Raw genomic sequence first — 22,947 nt, 5'->3', positions numbered from 1 at the left:
GACGGGAGAATCACGGTTTGTGGGCAGCCTCAGCTATGTAGTGAGGCCCTTCACAACTCAGTGAGACTCTGTTTCCAAATAAAGAATAAAAAATAAGGCTCAGGTGTAGCTCAGAGGTAGAATGTCCCTGGGTTCCATCCCCAGTACCAAAAAAAAAAAAGAAAAAAAGTAAAAATAGGCTGTGGACGTAGACCACTGGCAGAGTGCTTCTCTATCTTTTGTAAGGCTGGGTTGGACTCCCAGTACCACCAGCCCCCCAGATATATAAATTCTAAAAAATGAAATGGATATGGTGGTGCATGCCTGGAATCCTGTACTTTAGGAGACTAAGAAAGGAGGATCACACATTCAAGGCCCACCTCAGCAATTTAGTGAGACCCTTAGCAACTTAATGAGCCCTTATTTCAAAATAATAAAATGAAATAGGGCTAGGGATGTGGCTTGGAGTTAGAATGCGTCTGGGTTCAACCTCACAATAGCAAATAAAGAAAAACTGAAAAAGGGGAGTGGTTTATCTGGACTCCCAGTCCATAGTCAGTGGTCTCTGTTGCTTCTGGGCCTGTTAGCGAGGCAGCAGATGATGGTGGGGAGGGCTCAGTGGAGGGAACTGCTAACCCCTGCATTCAAGGAAGGAGAAAAACGGCTTTAGGGGTGTGCCCCCAGTAATCTTAATTTCTTTCCACTAGCTCCTCTGTGTGTGTGTGTGTGTCTTCTCAGTGTTACTGGGGATGAAATAATCCAGGGATATTCTACCTCTGAGCTATATGCTTCATTCATTCATTTACTCATTCATTCATTCATCCATTTGCAGTACTGGGGATAGATCCCAGGGGCATTCTAGCTCTGAGCTACACTTCCAGCCCTTTTTATTTTTTTTGAGGGTCTGGGGATGGAACCAAGGGGCTTTTGACCTCTGAGGTACACCCCCCTGCCCTTTTTTTTATTCTTTATTTTGAAATGGTCTCACTAAGTTGCAGAGGGCTTCACTAAATAGCTGAGGCTGTCTGCGAACCGCGGTCCTACAGTCTCAGCCTCACAAATGCTGGGATTAACAAGCGTGTTCCATCATGCCCAGCTCTCATTTTTTATTCTTACTTTGAAACAGGGTCTCACTAAGATGCAGAGGGCCTATGTAGCTGAGGCTGGCCACGAACCTGACATCCTCCTGTCTCAGCCTCCCAAGTACTGGGATTACAAGTGTATACTACCACACGTGGTTTAGTAGTACTGGGAATTGGACTCAGAGGCATTCTACCTCTGAGCTGTACCCCCAGATGGATTTTTTCCCCCTAGAACTGGGGGTTGAACCCAGGGGCATTTCTGAACTATACCCTCAGCCCTATTTTTAAAATTAATTTTGTTTTATTTATTTATTTACTTATTTATTTATTGTGGTACTGGGGGTAGAGCCCAGGGACTTTTCTACCTCTGGGCTATACTCCCAGACCTATTTTATACTTTATTTGGAAACAGGGTCTCACTAAGTTGCTGAGAGCTTCACTCAGTAGCTGAGGCTGGCTTCGAACGTGCGTGATCCTCCTGTCTCAGCCTCCTAGCGCTGGGATTACAAGAATACGCCACCACGCCTGGCATTTTTTTTAATTTAATTTGAAAAAGTGTCTCTAAGTTGTGGAGTGCCTCACTAAGTAGCTGAGACTAGCTGAGAACTTGCGATTCTCCTGTCTGGAATTACAAGCTTGGGCCACCATGCCTGGCTTTGATTTTATTTCTTATTTGGAAACGGGCTCTCACTACGATGCTGAGAACCTCACTAAATTGCTGAGGCTGATCTTGAGCTTGCCATGCCATCCTCCTGTCTCAGCCTCCCAAGTGCTGGGATTACAAGTGTGTGCCCCCATGTCTGGCTTAGGACCTGTCTCTTTGGTTTTCCTACCTCCCAGTGCACCATCGCCTGGCAGTCAAGCCCTTTGGGCATTTCAGGGACACTTATCCATACCACAGCAACCTGGTTTGAAAATCAGATGATACAAAGGTGTATCATTTAAAACTCTTGTGCTAGCCGGGCGTGGTGGCACAGGCTTGTAATCCTAGCATTTGGGAGGCTGACACAGGAGGATTGTGATTCACGGACAGCCTCAGCTACTTAATGAGACCCTTTGCAACTCAGTAAGACCCTGTTTTAAAAATGAAAATGAAGTGGTGGCGCACGCTTGTAATCCCCGCGCTTGGGAGGCGGAGACAGGAGGATGTTGCAGGTTTGAAGCCAGCCTTGCTGGCTTAAGAGACCCTGTTTCCAAATAAAAATATAAAAATAGGTCTAGGAGTATAGTCTGAGGTAGAATGTTTCCAGGAACCCCAGTACCACCACAAAAAAAAAAAAAAAGAAAAAAGAAAAAAAGAAAAGAAAAAGAAAAGAAATGAAGTATAAAAGATAGGGCTGGGGTGTAGCTCGGAGGTAGAATGTCCCTGGGTTCCATCCCTAGTACCTTAAAAAAAAAACCTCTTGTGCTCTATCTGGTTCCCTTCTTGGGATAACGGTTTTGGATTCTTGTATGTTTTTCTAAAACATTGTATGTTAATTATACATGTATCAATATGCAAATATAAGCACATATATACGTTATGTGCATGCAACCTTTTTTGTGTGTGGTTGTACTAGTAATTGTGCCCAGAAGCATTCTATCTCTGAGCTACAACCCCAGTCTTATTTTATTTCGTACTGGGGATTGAACCCAGGGGCATTCGGCCTCCCATCTACACCCTGGCTCTATTTATATTTTTACATTGAACCAGGGTCTCTCTGGGTTGACAAGAGTCTAACTACTTGCTAAGACTTGTTCTTGAACCTGTCATCCTCCTCTCTCAGCCTCCCAAGTACTGGGATTAGAGGTGTGCGCCACTATGTGTGACTCTATTTTAATATTTTTCTAGTTTGAAACGGGGTCTCATGAAGTTTTGGTGGGTCTCATTAAGTTGCTGAGGCTGGCTGCGAACTTGTGATCCTCCTCGTTCCACCATGCCTGGCTGCAGCCTTGTTTTATCAATTTTCATTTTATTTATTGGCTTTGGTACTTGGGATTGAACCCAGGGGTTATTTTCCCTCCAAGTTACACCCCCAGACCTATTCTACTATTTTTAGCTTGAAACAGTGTCTCACTCAGTTGCTGAGAGTTTCCCTAAGTTGCTGAGGCTGGCTTCAAACCTGCGATTCACTTGGCTCACCCTCCTGAGTCTCCACGCCCAGCTTGCCACCTTTGTTTGTTTGTTTGTTTGTTTTTTGGTACTGGGGAGAGCATTCTACATCTGAGCTATACCCCAGCTTTATTTTGACTTTGAGGCAAGGTCTCACTAAGTCAGTGAGTCTCGCTGAAGCTATCAAACCTGTCATCCTCCTGTCTCAGCCTCCTAAGTACTGGGATTCCATTTGTGCACCACCATGCCTGCCTTGCCACCATTTTGTAAGCACAAAAGTTATTATCTGTAATGTTTTCTAACTTACTTTTGTGTGCTCAGTATATCTTAAAGATACAGTCTAAATCAGAACATAAAAGAGCCTCCCCCTCCCACCATTTAACGCGTCCTTGGGAAGTACAGGTTGAGTATCCCTTGTCTGAAATGCTTGAGACCAGAGGGTTGTTGATTTGCCTGTTTTTTGTATTTTGGAATGTTTGCGTAGGCTATATTCATTATCACTAGTCCAGAAATCTGAACTCTGAAACTTGGAGGGCTGATGTCATGTTCAGAAGGTATTCATTTGCGGTCATGGGAATTGCACTCAGACGCTCTACCACTGAGCAATATTTGCAGCTTGTTTGTAAACTTTGAGACCGAGCTCAGTTACCCGGGCTGGCCGCTAACCTGCAGTCCTCCTGCTTCAGCTTCTCAGTTCCTTGGGATTACACATGTGCACCACGGTGTTCATCGAATGTTTTGATTTTCAGAGCATTAGAAATGTTCTGGAGCACTGGGTGGATGTCAGAGTCTCAAGACTATCCGTGTCCAACTTACGTTGTAATTTTCTTAGTTGTATAATGATGGGCATTTTGATCATTTTGTTATTAATATTAGTAGTAGTGAATTTTGATTGAAAGTGAATTTTGATTGAAAGTGGCAGGAAAATATATAATTTAGAGCCAGGCATGGTGGCTCATGCTTGTGATCCCAGTACTTGGGAGGCTGAAGCAGGAGGATTGCAGGGTAGTGGTCAGCCTTGGCTACTTAGGCCCTCCACAACTTAGTGAAACCTTGTTTCAAGTTAAAAAATAAAAAATAGGGCTGGGAGCCAGAGCTGGGTGTGAAGGTTCATGCTTGCAATCCTAGCATTTGGGAGGCTGAGACAGGAGCATTGTGGTTTGCGAACAGCTTCAGCTACTTAGGCCCTTTGCAACTCACTGAGACTCAGAATAAAGAATCAAAAATAGGGCTGGATGCGAGGTGTGGTGGCGCACGCTTGTAATCCCCACACTTGGGAGGCTAAGACAGGAGGATCGCACAGGTTTGAAGCCAGCCTTAGCTACTTAGGCTCTCAGCAACCTTAGAGAGACCCTGTTTTCAAATAAAGTATAAAAAAAAGGTCTGGGAGTATAGCCCGGAGGTGGAAAAGCTCCTGGGTTCCAACCCCAGTACCACCAAAAAAAAAAAAAAAAAAGGGAAAAGAAAAAGATAGGGCTGGAGGTGTAGCTTGGAGGTAGAATGCCCCTGGATTTAATTCCTAGTACTGCAGGGAGGAAAATATGTGTGTGTGTGTGTGTGTGTGTGTGTGTGTGTGTGTGTAACTTAGAGAAGCATAAACATTACCAGGAGCCGGGCATGGAGGTGCATGCTTGTAATCCCAGCATTTGGGAGGCTGAGACAAGAGGATTGTGGTTGGAGGACAGCCTCAGCTACTTAGGCCTTTTGCAGCTCAATGAGACCCTCTCAAAGTAAAGAATAAAAAATAGGGCTGGGTCTGTAACTCGGAGGTAGAATCCCCGTGTTCCGTCCCCAGTACCACCCCCCCCAAAAAAAAAAACCAACAAATTACTGGGACATAGGGGAAAATACACACATACATATAATTTTTGATGTATATATTATTTTTCTTTTTTTAGTGTACAGTTGGTAAACTTTTGAGATATGAAGATTAGAAAGGCTTCTGGCCCATCTGTTTAATCTTTTGTGTGTGGTACTGGGGCATTCTACCTTTGAGGTACATCCTCAGATCATTTTTATTTCTTACTTGGAAATTGGGTTTCACTAGGTTGCTGAGAGGCTGTCCTTGAACCTGCTATTCTCCAGTCTCAGGCTTCCAAGTACTAGGATTACAAGCGTGCCACCACCATGCCTGGCTTTTTTATTTTTTTATTTTTTATTTTTTGCGGTACTGGTGATGGAACCCTTCTACCTCCAAGCTATACTCCCAGCCCTATTTTTTATTCTTTATTTTGAAACAGGGTCTTACTGAGTTGCAAAGGGACTCACTAAGTAGTAGCTGAGGCTGCCCGGGAACCGCGATCTTCCTGTCTCAGCCTCCCAAATGCTGGGATTACTAGTGTGCGCCATCATTTCCAGCTGGCTTTGTTTTTATATCTTTTGCAGTTTTTCTGAAGCACCTCCATTCTGCTTGCTAAAGCTCTAACCTTTTTCCTCTTTTTGTACTCTCCCACCTGGATGTGCGCAAGTAGAAAAGGCTGGAAGAAAGCATGATGTCTCTATCTTTTCTTGTGATAATAGCTCCATTCCACATTTTTTTTTTTTAGTTATGGTGACTGCTAATCCATATACTTCTAAGGAGCCACATCCTGTCAATTAAATTTTTTTCTAAATTCTTAGGTCCAAGCAGGCACACTGAGTATTTTAAGAGTCCAGTCATGCAAAGGAGCTAGCAGGATGGGAACTGTGAGGACCAGGGGTAGCTGGTGGTGCTGACTTCAGCATCCCTGAGTCCTGGCCCTCCCTCTGTCCCAGGAGGAAGAGGAGGTAGAACGGGAAATCATAAAACAGGAAGAAAGTGTGGATCCTGACTACTGGGAGAAATTGCTGCGCCACCATTATGAGCAGCAGCAGGAAGATCTAGCCCGAAATCTGGGCAAAGGAAAAAGAATCCGTAAACAGGTCAACTACAATGATGGCTCCCAGGAGGACCGAGGTGTGTGTGGCCGGCCCCGCCCCCCGCCCATGGGCCGCTCCACTAGAGCAGTGGGCCCCGCTCATCTGCCCTCTCTCCCTCCAGATTGGCAGGACGACCAGTCCGACAACCAGTCCGATTACTCGGTGGCCTCAGAGGAAGGTGATGAAGACTTTGATGAACGCTCAGAAGGTAAGGGTTGCTCCTTTGTGCTGGATTCCTAACTGTTGCTTTGTTTTCCCGCCCTGCCAGTGTACTCACAAGTCCCTTTCTTCTTGCAGCTCCCCGCAGGCCCAGTCGCAAGGGCCTGCGGAATGATAAAGATAAGCCATTGCCTCCTCTGTTGGCCCGAGTGGGTGGGAATATTGAAGTAAGTGCCCTTCGATTCTAAGGGGGGTGAGCACATGTCAGATGTTGGGTTTTTGGTGGAGTGAGACCCGCGCCCACTCACTGAGATTCCTTTCCCCTAGGTGCTTGGTTTTAATGCTCGTCAGAGAAAAGCTTTTCTTAATGCGATTATGCGATATGGGATGCCCCCTCAGGATGCTTTTACCACGCAGTGGCTTGTGAGAGATCTGCGAGGCAAGTCAGAGAAAGAGTTCAAGTAAGTTGAGGGCTGGGGCAGCAGCTGGAGCAGGGCTTCAGCTGTGGCCACTCCACAGAACGAGTCCGGGCTTGCAGGGGAAGCTGGAGTGAAAGAGCCGTGGGCCTGGGCGGCGGCGTGGGCCTGGAGCCTGGCCTGCCAGCGTGGTGGTGGCTTTCCTCAAGGTGGAACCGTAGGCACTGCCAGTGGTGATGCCTAGTGGTTGGGGAAGAACCTGAGGTAGGAGTCAGAGCGGTCTCCATTCAACTCCTCGTTCTCCTTCTTTGCCACAGGGCCTATGTCTCTCTATTTATGCGGCATTTATGTGAGCCCGGGGCAGATGGGGCTGAGACTTTTGCTGACGGTGTTCCCCGAGAAGGCCTGTCTCGCCAACATGTCCTTACTAGGATCGGTGTCATGTCCTTGATTCGCAAGAAGGTGAGCTTCTCCACTTTTCAAGGTTTTTAGGAAAACAGGAGCCAACAGGAAAGGAGCCCAGAATTGAGTCTTTGACTTCTCATCCCTTGCTGCAGGTTCAGGAATTTGAACATGTTAATGGGCGCTGGAGCATGCCTGAACTGGCTGAAGTAGAGGAAAACAAGAAAATGTCGCAGCCAGGGTCACCCTCGCCAAAGACTCCTACACCTTCCACTCCAGGGGATACACAGCCCAATACTCCTGCACCTGCCCCACCTGCTGGTAAGTTTCTGTCGTTTTCTGTCTTTCTCCTCTTGTCCTGGCCTATCCTTTCTGCTCCCTGTGCTCAGCTCTAACAGGGTGACTTGGCAGGACATACAGCAATTTACCTCTCAGTTTAGGAGGGCTGTCCTAAGAATAGGGCTGGCTCTTAAAGGCACGAGAGGACAATTGAATAAGACTCAATTGGGAAGGCATGACCTTCTCTCTATCTGGGACCTTCTTCCTAATTGATTGTCTCCTATTGGCCCGCAGAGGATGGGATAAAAATAGAGGAAAATAGCCTCAAAGAAGAAGAGAACACAGAAGGAGAGAAGGAGGTTAAATCTGCAGCCCCTGAGGCTACCGCTGAGGTAAGAGATGAGGAGACTGGATGCCGTCCTAACAGCGAGCAGATGAGCCCCTCCTCCCTACAGGTGCTAGCGCGTCTGCCTCATCTTCTGTCTTCCTTTCCTTTGAAGTGTACTCAGACCCCTGCCCCTGCCTCAGAGGATGAAAAGATCCATGTGGATCCCCCTGAGGGAGAAGAGAAAGTGGAAAAGGCAGAGGTGAAGGAGAGAACAGAGGAACCCATGGAGACAGAGCCCAAAGGTATCCACGTTTTCAAGCACTACAAATGCCCCTGTGAACCATAGTTGCTTCTGGACATCAGCCTGGCTATGGGAGTGTCAGAAAGCAGCACACTGAAGAATTTTAGTTTCCACCAGTCATCTTTTATGACTTAGATCATAGAGATTAGGTGGACTTTCCAGTTGAATACCAGTGTGGAACAGAGGCAAGCACCTTTCCTTAGGTATATTCTTGCTGGACTTGGTGGTGCACACTTCTAATCCCAGTTACTTGTACTTGGAGGCTGAGGCAGGTTCAAGGCCAGCTTCAGCTACTTAGTGAGGCCTTCTGCAACTTAATGAGACCCTGTTTCAAAACAAAGAATATAAGTAGAGTTGGGGTAGGGCTTGGAGAGAGAACTCCTCTGAGTTCAATCCCCAGTACTGCCATAAAAAACAAAACAGGTATATTTTCAATGCTTTCTGTCCCCAGGTGTTGCTGATGTGGAGAAGGTGGAGGAGAAGGCAGCAATAGATCTGATCCCCGTTGTGGTGGAGGACAAAGGTTGGTGTTCACAGACGCCGGTTGGGGTGTGGAAGAGACTCAAACCAGATGCGAGGACTTTGCTCCTGCCTCGCTGTCCATACCCATGTATACGTATTATCCCCCGAAAGACTATTTGTCCCTAGATTGAGTTGTTGGTGGGCTGTGGCACCCTTTGCCGGGCTTGACAGATGCCTCTGGAGGACTGGTGGCGAGGGAGGGCTCTCTCGTAGCATGCAGTAGTCTGGAGAAGCGCCATGGTGCTGGAGCTTACGTTTTCCCCCACATTATCTTGTAGAAGAGAAGAAAGAGGAAGAGGAGAAAAAGGATGTCATGCTTCAGAATGGAGAAACCCCCAAGGACCTGAGTGATGAGAAGCAGAAGAAAAACATCAAACAGCGTTTTATGTTCAACATTGCAGATGGGGGCTTTACTGGTACAGAAATGCAGGGGTTGCTGGGGCTGGAAGGTTCTGCATCCAGGTGCGGAAGTTGGATGTGGCGGGGTAGTTCCTGTCAGCAGTCCAACTTCCTGGGATGCTAAGACGGGAGGATCATAAGTTTAAGTTCATCCTGGGCAACCTAGTAAGAACCTGTCAGACAGGTGTGGTGGCACATGCCTATAACCCAGGATTTGGGACGCAGAGACAAAAGGATTGCAGATTTTAAGCCAGCCGTAGCAACTTAGTGAAACCCTGTTTCAAAATAAAAAAATAAGATCGGGGTGTATCGGAGATAGAATGTCCCTGGGGTAGGTGTCCCCTCGTGGGTGCACAGACAACAAAAGCAATAAACAGCAGCGGGTGTGGAGGCGCACGCTTGTCATCTCCGCTCTTGGGAGGCGGAGACAGGAGGATCGCGCAGGTTCGAAGCCAGCCGCGCTGGCTAAAGAGACCCTGTTTCCAAATAAATAAAAATATAAAATAGGTCTGGAAGTGTAGCCCGGAGGTAGAAGGGCTTCCAGGAACCCCAGTACCACCAAGAAAAAATAAATAAATAAATAAAAAACAATAAAAAATAGAAGCTGGAATCGGTGTGGTGGTATACACACAGCTGTAATTACAGTGCCTGGGAGGCTGAGACAGGAGTGTTGCAGGTTCAAGGATAACCTTGGCAAAGTATTGAGACTCGGCAACCTGGTGAGAACCTGTTTCGAAATAAGATAAAAGCCAGGTGTGGGCTGGGTATGGTGGCACACACCTATAATACCAGTATTTGGGAGCCTGACTCTCATCAACCTAGTGACCCTGTTTCAAAGTAAAAATCAAACAAGGCTGAGAATGTAGCTCGGAGGTAGAGTGCCCCTTGGTTCCGTCCCTGGGATCACTCTCCATCCCCTTGCCCCCAAGAAAAAGCTGGGCATGGTGGTGTACACCTGTAATCCCAGTACTTGAGAGGCTGAGACAGGAGGATTGCAGGTTTGAGGACAGCCTCAGCAAGTAGTGAGACGTGCTCATCAATTTAGCAAGACCCTGTTTCAAAAAAAATAGGTTGGCCATGGTGGTGCACGCTTGTAATCCAAGTTCTTGGGAGGCTGAGACAGGAGGATCGCAGGTTTGTGGCCAGCCTAAGCAACTTGTGAGGCCCAGTTTCAAAATAAAGAATAAAATAGGGCTGGGGGTATATCTCGGAGGTAGAGTGCCTCTGAGTTCAATCCCCAGTACAGCAAAAATGAAATAAAATAGTCTGTATCTTGGAGGTAGACTGCCCCTGGGTTCAATCCCCAGTGCCACAAAAATAAAAAGGGCTGGGGGTGCAGCTCCGAGGTAGAATGTCCTTGGGTTCAGTCTCTGGTACCACCAAGAAAACCAGCGTGGTGGTTGTGCCCATTTAACCCCAGGACTTGGGAGGCTGCAACAAGAGGATCACAAGTTCAGGGCAAGCATCAGCAACTTTGTAAGACCCTGTTGCAAAATAAAATAAGGGGCTGGGAGCATAGCCAGGTGTGGTGGCACATGCCTGTAATCCCAGAATGTGGGAGGCTGAGGCAGGAGGATCGCAGGTTCAAGGCTAGCTCAGGTACTTAGGCCCTTTGCAATTCAGTGAGATCCTGTTTCAAAATAAAGAAAATAAGGCAGAAGCCTGGGAGTGTAGGCCAGAGGTAGTGCACCCCTGGGTTTAATCCCCAGCAAGCAGGAAAAGGAGAATAGAAACGGGGTACAGAGACTTCCTCTTGAGGGTGAGGGAGCGCAGGCTGATTAAGTACCTCTCTGGGTTCTCATAGAGAACCAGAGGCAAACTTGTACGGTGGGCTGGGGACAAAAATGAATGGCTTTTTTGGGTTCTCAAGATGTTTGCTTTTTTCCCCTCTCACTTTCCCCAAATCTCTTCTCAGAGCTGCACTCCCTTTGGCAGAATGAGGAGCGGGCAGCCACGGTCACCAAGAAGACTTACGAGATCTGGCATCGGCGGCACGACTACTGGCTGCTGGCGGGCATCATCAAGTATCCTTCGCCTGAGTCCAGGCTGGGTCCTTGGGGACGAGCTTTGCGCACCTTAGTTTAAGGGTCTCGTTTCCTTCGTTTTGCTTTTCCTGAACACTTCCCAATAGCCATGGCTATGCCCGGTGGCAGGACATCCAGAACGACCCACGCTATGCTATCCTCAATGAGCCTTTCAAGGGCGAGATGAACCGGGGCAATTTCTTAGAGATCAAGAATAAGTTTCTAGCTCGGAGGTTCAAGGTGAGCAGAATGCGGAGGTCCACGGTACTTAGGTGATGGACTTTGAAAGTCTAGAAGGTTCTGCCAAGGGATGAGTCCATTTCACTCAGCCATACTGTTTTCTTTTTCTTGTGGTATTGGGATTGAACACAGGGTGCTCTACCACTGAGCTACAGCCCCAGCCCTCTTGATTTTGAGACAGTTTTCCTAAATTGCCCAGACTGGCCTCAAACTTGCCATCTTCTTGCCTCAGCTTCCCGTCACTGGGATTAAAGGCCACGATAGCATACAGCTCTACTGCTCAGCTTCTGCATTCAGTGATTCTATGGTGCTTTGCTCCCCAGCCACCTCAGTAAAGGGATAAAGACATACAGAGTTAAAAGTTAAGCAGCTAGAACCGGGGTGGTGGCGCACACTTGTAATCCCCGCTTGGGAGGCTGAGACAGGAGGATCACACAGGTTCAAAGCCAGCCTCAGCTACTTAGTGAGGCTGTCAGCAACTTAGTGAGACCCTGTTTCCAAATAAAATATAAAATGGGTCTGGGAGTATAGCCCAGAAGTAGAAAGAAAGCCTCTGGGTTCCACCCCCAGTACCACCAAAAAAAAAAAAAAAAGTTAAGCAGCCAGCCGGGCGTGGTGGGGCACTCTTGTGATCCCAGCATTCGGGAGGCTGAAACCAGAGGATCACGGTTCACAGACAGCCTCAGCTACTTAGTGAGGCTCTCTGCAACTCAGTGCGACCCAGTTTCAAAAGAAAGAATAAAAAATTGGGCGGGGGGGGGTGTGTGTGGCTTGGAGCTCAAATGCCTCTGGGTTCCATCCCCATACCAGCAAAAAAAAAAAAAAAAAAAAAAAAAAAAACTCAAGCAGCAGCTAAGAGCTGACTGTGTGTCCAGTGAGTGACAGACCACTGCAGCGGGGTGGGGAGGGGACACTGTAGGCTGGAGTGTTCAGGAAAGACGGGGGTGGAACTGAGTTGCGTCCCTGAGGAGAGGGCAGTTAGTGTGCTGGTGGCCCTTTCCTCTGGTCAAGAGAGTATGTGTATAGATAAGGTGTGGGGTGCAGGCAAAGAAGACGCGTTAGTAGAGCTCCATTTTCAGAATCACAGTCCACCGAGCGAGTCTCGCTCAGAAATTCAGTAGATGGGTTTTGAGAGTACCTTGTGGGGTAGATCATTGAATAGAATACCACGAAAATAGACCTAGAGTCGTCATCATGGTGGTGCATGCTTATAATCCCAGTACTTGGGAGACTGAGACAGGAGGATCCAGGTTCTTGGCCGGCCTCAGCTACTTCATGAGACTCTCCACAACTTAATGTGAAGTGAGACCCTGCTTCAAAATGAAGAATAAAAAAGTTGGCTGGGGGTGTACCTCGGAGGTAGAATGTGCCTGGGTTCACTTCCCGGCACCACACACACCAATAAAGAATAATAATAATTAAAAAAAAAAAAAGCATGCTACGCTGGGAGAGGTGGGATGACATGCATGTCATCCCAGCTATAAGGGAGGCTAAGGCAGGGTGATTGTAAGTTCAAGGCCAGCCCAGGCAACTTAAACTCTGCCTCAAAAAATAAGATTTGTTCATGGTGGTACATGCTTATAATCCCATTACTTGGGGGCCTGAGATAGGAGGATCACAGATTCAAGGCCAATTTAAGCAACGTAGTGAGATTTTATTTCAAAATAAAAATATGGGCTGGGCATGGTGGCACACACTTGTAATCCCAATACTTGGGAAGCAGAGACTTCCCAAGGGAGGATTGCAGGTTCAAAGCCAGCCTGGACAACTTAGCTAAGCTCTCCACAACTTAGTGAGACCTTATTTCCAAATAAGAAATAAAATCAGGCTGGGGGTTTAGCTCAGAGGTAAATGCCTCTGGATTCAAGTCCTGGTGCCACAAAAAATAAAATAAATAGTAAATAAATAAAATTAGGGGTATAGTTCCTTGGGTTCAGTCCCTACTACTGTAAAAACAGCAACAAAATTTAACTAGCTGGGTATGGTGACATGCTCTTCTAGTCCCAGTACTTGGGAGGCTGAGACAGGAAGATTATAGGTTTGAGAACAGCCTCAGCAAATAGTGACACTTAACAATCTAGTGAGACTCCCTTTAAAAATAGGGCTAGGAGGCAGTATGCCCCTGGGTTCAATCCCCAGTACCAAAAATAAATAAATATAATAAACCATCAGGTACCAAAAATAAATAAATATAATAAACCATCAGGTGTTACATACCAAGCAACGATTTGCATAGGAGTACAGGTTTCAGAGGGAATGGGAGAGCCATGAAGGAGGTCACCAGTGGCCTTATGGAGATGCTGGTATTGGAATGAAGTAGTTTTTTTTCCCCCTGCACTGGGGTACTGAACTGTGTGTTTGAGGCCAGCTTCAGCAGCTCACTGAGAGCCTCAGCAACTCGGCAGGCTCCAGTTTCAAAGTAAAAAACAAAATAGGAGACAGGAGGATCAAGGTTCATGAATAGCCTTAGTTACTAACCTCAGCAACTTAGGCCTTTTGCAACTTTGCTAAACCTTTTTCAAAAGAAAGAATAAAAAGCAGGGCTAGCACTGGGCGTGGTGTGCACGCATGTAATCCCTGTGCTTGGGAGGCGGAGACAGGATGATCACGCAGGTTTAAAGCCAGCCGCACTACGCTGGCTTAAGAGACCCTGTTTCCAAATAAAAATATAAAATAGGTCTGGGAGTGTAGCCCGGAGGTAGAAGGGTTTTCAGGAACCTCAGTACCACCACCACAAAAAAAGCAGGGCTAGGGTTGTAGCTCTGGAAGTAGAATAATGCCCCTGTGTTCATCCCCAGTACTGCAAAAGACAAACAAAAAGAAGAAAAAATAGGGCTGGAGGTGTAGGTCAAAGGTGATGCCCCTGGTTTCATCCCCCAGTACTGACAAAAGAAAACATAGCATTGGGGTAATGGTGGTGGAGGTCAGTGGGTGGGTGTTTGGTACAAATAAGTGTTGATTTTGCCCTATTGTTAATAGGTGGCCATAGAAAAGTTGTAGTCATTTCCTTGGAAATGGAAACGGTATCCATGAAGTTACACCTATCATAAGTTCATAAGACATTAAGGGTCCGTGCTGTGGTGTAAAATGGAAAGGTTAAAAATAAACAAGCTGGGTGTGGTGGCACACACTTTTAATCCCTGCGCTTGGGAGGCTGAGACGGGAGGATCGCACAGGTTCGAAGCCAGCCTCAGCTACAGAGTGAGGCTCTCAGCAACTTAGACCCTGTTTTCAAATAAAATATAAAATAGGTCTGGGAGGATAGCCCGGAGGTAGAGAGCCTCTGGGGTCCACCCCCAGTACCACAAACAAACAAACGTAAAAACAACTAAACAAGCCAGGCATGGTAGCGCACGCTTATTAATCCCAGCGCTTGGGAGGCTGAGACAGGAGAATTGCACAGGTTCGAAGCCAGCCTCAGCTACTTAGTGAGGCCTTCAGCAACTTAGCAAGACCCTGTTTCCAAATAAAATGTAAAATAGGTGTGGGAGAGGCCAGGCGTGGCGGCGCACACTTGTAATCCCCGTGCTTGGGAGGTGGAGACAGGAGGATCGCGCAGGTTCAAAGCCAGCCTGGATGGTTAAGAGACCCGTTTCAAAATAAAAATATAAAAATAGGTCTGGGAGTGTAGCCTGAGGGTAGAAGGGCTTCCAGGAACCCCAGTGCCACCAAACCAAACTAAACCAAACAAAAAAATAGGTCTGGGAGTATAGCTTGGAGGTAGAAAAGCCCCTGGGTTCCACCCCCAGTCACACACACACACACACACACACACACACACACACACACACCCCAAAAAAATACCAAAGAACTTACAGGGCTTACTGTAGAGGTCAGCACCCCTTTTCTGTTACAGGGCCAGAGAGTAAATATTTTTGTTGTAAATACAAGCTGTCATTGTTGTGTGAAAGGAGCCATAGATGATACATAAATGAATAAGTATTTGATGTGTTCCAATAAGACTTCATTTATGAGCACTAAAATTTGAGTTCCATATAATTTTCATAAAATGGGATGTAGTAGTCTTTTTCTTTTGTTTTTATCTTTGGACAGGGTATTCTACCTCTGAGCTATACCCCCAGCTCTATTTATTTATTTATTTATTTATTTATTTATTTATTTATTGATTGATTGCAATGCTGGGAATGGGACACAGGGGCATTCTACCTCTGTTACATTCCCAGCCCTAGGTTGTTTTTTTGTTTTGTTTTGTTTTTGGCACTGGGGATGAAACCCAGGGACATTCTACCTCTGAGCTGCACCCCAACCCTGTTTTTTATTCTTTATTTTAAACAGGTCTCACTAAGTTACAAAGGGCCTCACTAGGTGAACCACAATCGTCCTGTCTCAGCCTCTCGAATGCTGGGATTACAAATGTGTGCCACTACGCCCGGCTCCAGCCCTAGATTTTATTCTTTATTTTGAAACAGGGTGTCCTGAGTTGCAAAGGGCCTCACTAAGTAGCTGAGGCGGTCTGCGAACCACGATCCCCCTGTTTCTGCCTCCCAAATGCTGGGATTACAAGCCTGCGCCACCACACCTGGCTTATTTATTTACACTAAGTTGCTGAGGGCCTCACTAAGTAGCTGAAGCTGTCATGAACCTGCGATCCTCCTCTCTCAGCTCCCAGTTTTGGGATTACAAGCATGAGTCACCACGCCTGACTGCCCTTTTTATTTTGAAACAAGGTCTCGCTAAATTGCTGAGGCTGGCCTCAAACCTGTGATCCTCTTGTCCTAATCTCCCACGTAACATGCATGTAACACCTTACCTGGCACAGTAGTCTTTTGGCTTTTTTCCTAGCCACTTAAAACTACAAATCCATTCTTGTAGGCCAGGTTTGGACCCAGGCCATAGTTTGCCAATTCCTTGCTTATTAGATTTAATGTGTAAGGGTAAGCAAGACTCTCAGAATCACTGCTCTCTCGAACCTGAGTCACTGAGAAAGCTAGCTGATCATTTAAGAAGAGAGGGAACAGTTTGTAGAAAAGGTGATGAATTCTGTTTTGGTGTTTGTCACAAGTCAACACCCCTCCCGCTCCCTACCCAACACCATCCACGAGCGGGATCAGAACAGTTAGTGCTTGCCGTGCACGTGGGTGGAGAAGCACCAGATGGTTATATGAGGAGAGGGGCTTTGCGTCTCATGGGAGAAGGCTTTAAAAGGATGGTGGTGAGCGAAGGCTCAACCTGCAGAATGCTCATAGTTTGTGGCAGGAAAAAGGCATTGATGAAGAAGACAAAGTATATAAGTTGTTCTGTTTTTTGTTTTGGTGGTATTGCAGGTGGAACCCAGAGGCTTTCTATTCTACCTCTGGGCTAAACTCCCAGACTTATTTTATACTTTATTTGGAAACAAGGTCTAAGTTGCTGAGAGCCTCACTAAGTAGCTGAAGCTGTCATGAACCCGCGATCCTCCTATTTCAGCCTCCCAAGCACTGGGATTACAAGCGTGCGCCACCATGCCCAGCTACAAGGATTTACTTGGTCCGTTTGGTGATCTGAGCCAGGTCGTAAGAGAAAGAACAGCCCATTCTCATTCTGTCTCTTTTCCTGGCACTAATGGATTTACATTCACTCTTTCACAACCAGTGGATACTTCTCATAACTCAAGAACCAGCGTTCTTGCTGGTCATGATGCTGCATGCCTGTAGTCCCAGTACTTGGGAGGTGGAGACTGGAAGACCACAGGTTTGAGGCCAACCTCAGCAACTTAGTGGGACCATATTTAAAAAAAAAAAAATTAGGGCTGGGGGTGTAACTTGGTAGTAGAATACCTCTGCTTTCAAACCTCAGAACAACAACAAACAAGATCAGCATTCTTCCTGTAGGGATGTATTTCAGAGAACGAGCAACAGAATGCATGTCTTTAAAAAAGATAATGCAGCTGGGCGTGGTGCACTCTTGTAATCCCCGTGCTTGGGAGGCAGAGACAGGAGGATCATGTAGGTTCAAAGCCAGCCACTCTGGCTTACGAGACCCTGTTTCCAAATAAAAATATAAAATAGGTCTGGGAGTGTAGCCCGGAGGTAGAAGGGTTTTCAGGAACCCCAGTACCACCAAAAAGAAAAAAAAAGATAATGCAAGCCGGGTGTGGTGGCGCACGCTTGTAATCCCAGCATTTGGGAGGCTGACACAAGAGGATCCGGGTTTGCGAACAGCCTCAGCTACTTATGCCCTTTGCAACTCAGTGAGACCCTGTTTCAAAATAAAGAATAAAAAATTGGGCTAGGGGTGTAGCTCAGAGGTAGAATGTCCCTGGGTTCCATCCCCAGTAGTGCCAAAAAAAAAAAAAGATAATGCAGTAGGAAAAATAAGAAAGCCATCTAATACATACAGAAAAGTTTTTTTTGTGTGTGTGGTAATGGGGGTGGAACCCAGGGGCTTTTCTACCTCTGGGCTATACTTCAAAACCTGTTTTATACTTTATTTAGACACAGGGTCTCACTAAGTTGCTGAGAGCCTCACTAAGTAGGTGCGGCTGGCTACAAACCTGTGCGATCCTCCTGTCTCAGCCTCCCAAGCGCTGAGATTACAAGCGTGCGCCACCACGCCCAGCGAAAACATCACTCTAAGCTGAGCATGACAGCAGAATCTGTAATCCCAGTACTTGGGAGGCTGAGATGGGAGAATAAAAGGTTAGAGGACAGCCTAAGCAATTCAGGTAGACCCTGTTTCAAATCTAAAAAATAAAGTAGGGCTGGTGGTGCAGCTCAGAGGTAGAATGCCTCTGGGTCCAATCTCCAGCAAAACACACACACACATAAACAACATGTGTAAATGAGTTTTGCATATGAAACAATACCACTCAGCCTTCAAGAACACACAGTCTTCAAGAGGCACAGTACAAGTATAAGAAAAGTTGCCTTTTGGAGGAGGAAGGAATGGGAGTGTAAGATGGAAATAATAGAAATTACAACAAAAATGTTTATAAACTGGCTATATTGAGCCGGGCGTGGTGGCGCACGCTTGTAATCCCAGCACTTGGGAGGCTGAGACAGGAGGATCGCACAGGTTTGAAGCCAGCCTCAGCTACTGAGTGAGAGCCTGTTTCCAAATAAAGTATAAAATAGGTCTGGGAGTATAGCCCAGAGGTAGAAAAGCCCCTGGGTCCCACCCCCAGTACCAATAAATAAATAAATAAATAAACTGGTTGTGTTGGCACAGGCCTATAATTCCAGTACTTGGAAGGTTGAGAAGAGGATTGCAGGTTTGAGGACAGCCTCAGCAATTTTACAATACTTAAAAACAAAAAACTAAAAGGGCGAGGGTAGCTAGGCGTAGTGGTGTAAGGCCTGTCATCCCAGTACTTGGGATGCTGAGACGAAAGCATCGCATGTTCGTGGCCTCAGCAACTTAGTGAGACTGTTTCCACATAAAAAGGCTTGGCGGTGTAGTTTATTTATTTTGCGGTACTGGGGATGGAACCCAGGGACATTGTACCTCCGAGCTACACTCCTAGTCCAATTTTTAATCTTTTTATTTTGAAACAGGGTCTCAGTGAGTTGCGAAGGGCCTCCCTGAGTAGCTGAGGCTGTCTGAACCGCAACCCTCCAGTCTCCGCCTCCCAGTGCTGGGATTACAAGTGTGTGTCACCATGCCTGACCTAACAAAAATATTTTAAAAAGCAAAAGAAAGCTGGGCTTGGTGGTCCATGCCTATAACCCCAGTATTTAGAAGGCCGAGACAGAAGGATTGCAGGTTTGAGATCAGCCTCAGAAACTTGGTGAGACCCTGTTTCAAAATACAAAAAGGAAGCCAGGTGTGGTGGCGCACGCTTGAAAATCCAGCATTTGGGAGGCTGAGACGGGAGATCTGGGTTCATGGACAACCTCAGCTACTTAGGCCCTTTGCAACTCAGTGAGACCATTTCAAAATAAAGAATAAAAAAGTAGGGCTGGGGTGTATTTCGGAGGTAAAATGTCCCTGGGTTCCATCCCCAGTATCCCCCAAAAAAAGGGGGGGGCGTGTTTTAGCTCAGAGGTAGGATGTTTCTGCATTCAGTCTTCTAAACCCAAACAAAAAGACCCTAAGTTATATAGTAAGTATATCTATCCGGTATGTTGCCATGCAACTTTTTTTGTGTGTGTGTGATAGTGGGGATTGACCCTTAGGCACCTCTTAATTCTTGTATTTGGAATCAGGGGCTCATTAAGTTGCTGCGTCTCACTACTTGCTGAAGCTGTCTTTAGACCTGTGATCCTCTGTCTCGGTCTCGTGTACTGGGATTACAGTGCATCAGCATGCCCAGTTTACCATGCAGCTGAGGCTTTTGCTGGGCACACTGGTGCTTACCTGTAGTCCCAGTCTGCTACTTGAGCTACGGGGGCAGGAGTAGTTCCAGTTTGAGGACAGCCTGGGCCACATAGCACAATCCCGTGTCCTAGAAAACAGTCAATCAAACTCGTGTTGTGAAGAGTAGTTCATGATGAAGGAATTGCTTACTGTGTGACTCTAAATGAAAACATAGATGTATATATAATATGACCTCATTTATGTCAAAAAGATGTGCCTAGAAAAAAATCTGTGTGTGTGTGTGTGTGTGTGTGTTAGCAGTATTGAGGATTGAACCCAGGGCCATTTTTACCTCCAGACCTACTCCCTCTATCCCTTTTTATGTTTTTGTTTTGAAACGGGTTCCTGCTAGGTTGCCGAGAGTCTCACTACATTGCTGAGGCTGGCCTTGAGCTTGAAATCCTCCTGTCTTAGCCTCCCAAGTCCTGGGATTACAAGCGGTGCTACTATGCGTGGCATAGAAAAAAAATCTTTTTTTTTTTTTTTTTTTCCTTCTTGATACTGGGATTAAAAGCCAGGGAAATTCTACCTCCAACCTACGCCCCCAGCCCTATTCTTGATTCTTTATTTTGAAACAGGGTCTCACTAAGTTGCTGAGGGCCTCACTAAATAGCTGAGGCTGTCTCGAACCCTGATCCTCCTGTCTCAGCCTTTCAAGTACTGAGATTACAAGCATGTGCAACCATGCCTGGCATAGAAGAAAAATCTTTTGTGTGTGTGTGTGTGTGTGTGTGTGTGTGTGTGTGTGTGTGTGTGTGTGGCTGTACTGGGGATGCCTAGGGGCACTCTACTTCCAAGCTACATCCCCAGCCCTATCGAGGCTGTCCGTGAACCACGATCCATCTTCTTACCTGGATTACAAGTACGCGCCGCCATGCTCAACTAAAAAAAATCTTGATAAAGAAAAATCTTGGAAGCCAGGCATGTTGGTGTATGCCCGTAATCCCAGTACTTGGGAGGCAAGAGACAGGAGGATTGTAGGTGTAAGGCCAGCCGCAGCAATTTAACAAGGCCTTTAGCAATTTAGTGGACCCTGTTTCAAAGTAAAAAAAAAAGGCTGAGCATGGTGGCACACATCTGCAATCCTAGTTCTTGGCCAGCGCAGCAACTTAGACCCTGTATGTTTATTTATTTTTGGTACCAGGGATGGAACCCAGGGGCATTCTACCTCCAAGCTACATCCTTAGCCTAATTTTTTAATTCTTTATTTGGAAACAGGGTCTTGCTGAGTTGCAAAGGACCTCACTAAGTAGTTGAGGCTGTCCTCGAACCACGATTCTCCTGTCTCAGCCTCCCAAATACTGGGATTACAAGCGTGCGCCACCAGGCCCAGTTTAGACCCTGTTTCAAAATAAAAATAAAATAGGGCTGGGGATGTAGCTTAGAGGTAGAATGCCCCTAGATTCAATATCCAGTACTACAAAAACAAACAAACAAACAAACAACAACAAAAAACCAGGGCTTGGTGGTGCACGCCTATAATCCCAGTACTTGGGAGGCTGAGACAAGAGAATCACAGATTCAAGGCCAGCCTCAGCTATTTAATGAGGCTCTCAGCAACTTACTGAGATTCTTTTCAAATAAAAAATAAAATAGAGCTACCAGGCATGGTGGTGCACGCCTGTAATCCCAGCATTTGAGAGGCTGAGACAGGAGCATCTGGGTTTGCAGACAGCCTCAGCTACTTAGTGAGGTCCTTTGAAACTCAGTGAGATCATGTTTCAAAATAAAGAATAGAATATAAAAATAGGGCTAGTTGGTGGTGTTGCTCAGAGGTAGAATGCCCCTGGGTTCCATCCCCAGTACTGCAAAATAAATAAGTAAATAATAAATAAAACAGAGCTGAGGGTGTAGCCCAGACAGGCCCCTGGTGTACCATCTCCAGTACCACAATAAATAAATAAACAAACAAACAAATAAAAATGTCTAGGTGTATAGCTCAGAGATAGAATGCTTCTGTGTTTTGCCCCCCCATACCATAACAGGAGGGAAAAAATTAAAAAAACGAGCTAGGTGTGGTGCTACACACCTATAGTCCCTGTACTTTGGAGGTGACTGAGACAGGTTCAAGACCAGCCTCAGCAACTTAAAAAGAACTCTACTGGAATATTAGCAGAAGCTCTAGGAAGTGGGATTGTTTGTGGTTTTAAGTCTTTATACATTCTGTATTTTCTAAATTGAGTTTTTGTCATTTCTGTATAAGATAATTTAAAGAACAAAGTTGTAAAACATGGACCTCTAATGGGGAAGAAAAGGCAATATAATATTGACCTGCTTGTGTGTGAGGAGGTGTCCAGGAGCCAGCCCTTGAGGGTTCTCATTGCCTGGAGGAGGAGGTGAGCTAAGAGGCGCCAGCCCGAGCCGCACGCCTGTCAGCCAACTCTGTCTTCTCTCTGCCCCTGTGCAGCTCCTGGAACAAGCCCTGGTAATTGAGGAGCAGCTGCGTAGGGCGGCTTACCTGAACATGTCGGAGGACCCCTCCCACCCTTCCATGGCGCTGAACACCCGCTTTGCCGAGGTGGAGTGTCTGGCGGAGAGCCACCAGCACCTGTCCAAGGAGTCCATGGCGGGAAACAAGCCGGCCAATGCGGTCCTGCACAAAGGTAGCCAGTGGCTCCCCTGCCTCCCACAGGCTGTGCCTCCCCGCTCCCCTCCTGGCGCCCACCTGCTTACTGCCTCCAGACCTTCGTCAGAGCCTGTCTGTCTGGGAGTTTAGGATGTACTGGGGATCTCTGCCCTAGAGGCAGTCAAAGACAGCAGTTCTTTATCTCTTACCTCTTAAAATATTCAGGTTCTTGAGCTGGAAAGCAAAGCAGAATAATAGGGTGATATGTGGGGTACTTAGAGGTGACTTCAGGTGATTTAAGATCCCTTTAAATTCTAGACCCCTTTTCAACATGTTTCTAATTAAAGACGTTTTATCTGAGGAGGTGGCGGGTGAAGTGAGGAAGTGGGAGACAGATCCAGAAGGCAGGGAAAGAGTGCGAAAAGGAGAAGGTCGGAACGAGCTTCTTAGAAGTGCGGGGTGCAGACAGTGGAGAGCCAGGGATGTGAGGGCGGCCCTGGACCTTAAGCGTGGCTGGACGCCAGGCAGGGGATCGACTGGCAAGACAGCAGCACATCACGGTCAGGAAATGGGGTACAGGGACTCAGTCTTGACCACCACAGCTCACCACCTTCTGTCCCTCTGCAGTTCTGAAACAGCTGGAAGAACTGCTGAGTGACATGAAAGCTGACGTGACTCGACTCCCAGCCACCATCGCCCGAATCCCCCCAGTTGCCGTGAGGCTACAGATGTCAGAGCGCAACATCCTGAGCCGCCTGGCGAACCGGGCGCCGGAGCCTCCCCCACAGCAGGTAGGGCTGTTCCCATTGTGTCAGCACTTCCCCCGGGACCATTCTAGAAACTGTGGCCTGGATCTGTCCCTAGCTCTACTCTTGGGCTGCCAGTGAGTCCCCCCATCCCGTGGATTCCTGTGTTCTGGAATGTGACGCCTGGCTCTTTCCTTGTAGGTAGCCCAGCAGCAGTGA

The 22,947-nt window shown here is 46.8% G+C and overlaps 1 protein-coding gene across 6 annotated transcripts in view; it reads left to right on the top strand.

Annotated features, from left to right (window-relative positions):
- The window catches only part of CHD4 (chromodomain helicase DNA binding protein 4), a gene marked incomplete at both ends in the record, with an annotated part of 46,800 nt that extends 23,853 nt beyond the window's left edge, over positions 1 to 22,947 (top strand). For 4 of the 6 annotated variants that reach the window (XM_080705315.1, XM_080705311.1, XM_080705313.1 and 1 more), the window contains 15 exons: positions 5,908 to 6,088; positions 6,173 to 6,259; positions 6,349 to 6,437; positions 6,538 to 6,671; positions 6,944 to 7,088; positions 7,184 to 7,349; positions 7,602 to 7,699; positions 7,808 to 7,937; positions 8,388 to 8,459; positions 8,737 to 8,874; positions 10,773 to 10,881; positions 10,989 to 11,121; positions 21,824 to 22,019; positions 22,610 to 22,773; positions 22,930 to 22,947. In XM_080705315.1, coding sequence (XP_080561441.1) covers positions 5,908 to 6,088; positions 6,173 to 6,259; positions 6,349 to 6,437; positions 6,538 to 6,671; positions 6,944 to 7,088; positions 7,184 to 7,349; positions 7,602 to 7,699; positions 7,808 to 7,937; positions 8,388 to 8,459; positions 8,737 to 8,874; positions 10,773 to 10,881; positions 10,989 to 11,121; positions 21,824 to 22,019; positions 22,610 to 22,773; positions 22,930 to 22,947 — 1,860 coding nt within the window. The remainder of the gene's footprint in view (positions 1 to 5,907; positions 6,089 to 6,172; positions 6,260 to 6,348; positions 6,438 to 6,537; positions 6,672 to 6,943; positions 7,089 to 7,183; positions 7,350 to 7,601; positions 7,700 to 7,807; positions 7,938 to 8,387; positions 8,460 to 8,736; positions 8,875 to 10,772; positions 10,882 to 10,988; positions 11,122 to 21,823; positions 22,020 to 22,609; positions 22,774 to 22,929) is intronic. The other 2 variants (XM_080705312.1, XM_080705314.1) reach the window with 1 other exon arrangement.

The sequence above is a fragment of the Muscardinus avellanarius genome (genome assembly GCF_963383645.1).
Source record: "Muscardinus avellanarius genome assembly, chromosome: 11".
Classification (NCBI taxonomy): domain Eukaryota; kingdom Metazoa; phylum Chordata; class Mammalia; order Rodentia; family Gliridae; genus Muscardinus; species Muscardinus avellanarius.
This window is presented reverse-complemented; position numbering and strand designations above follow the sequence as displayed.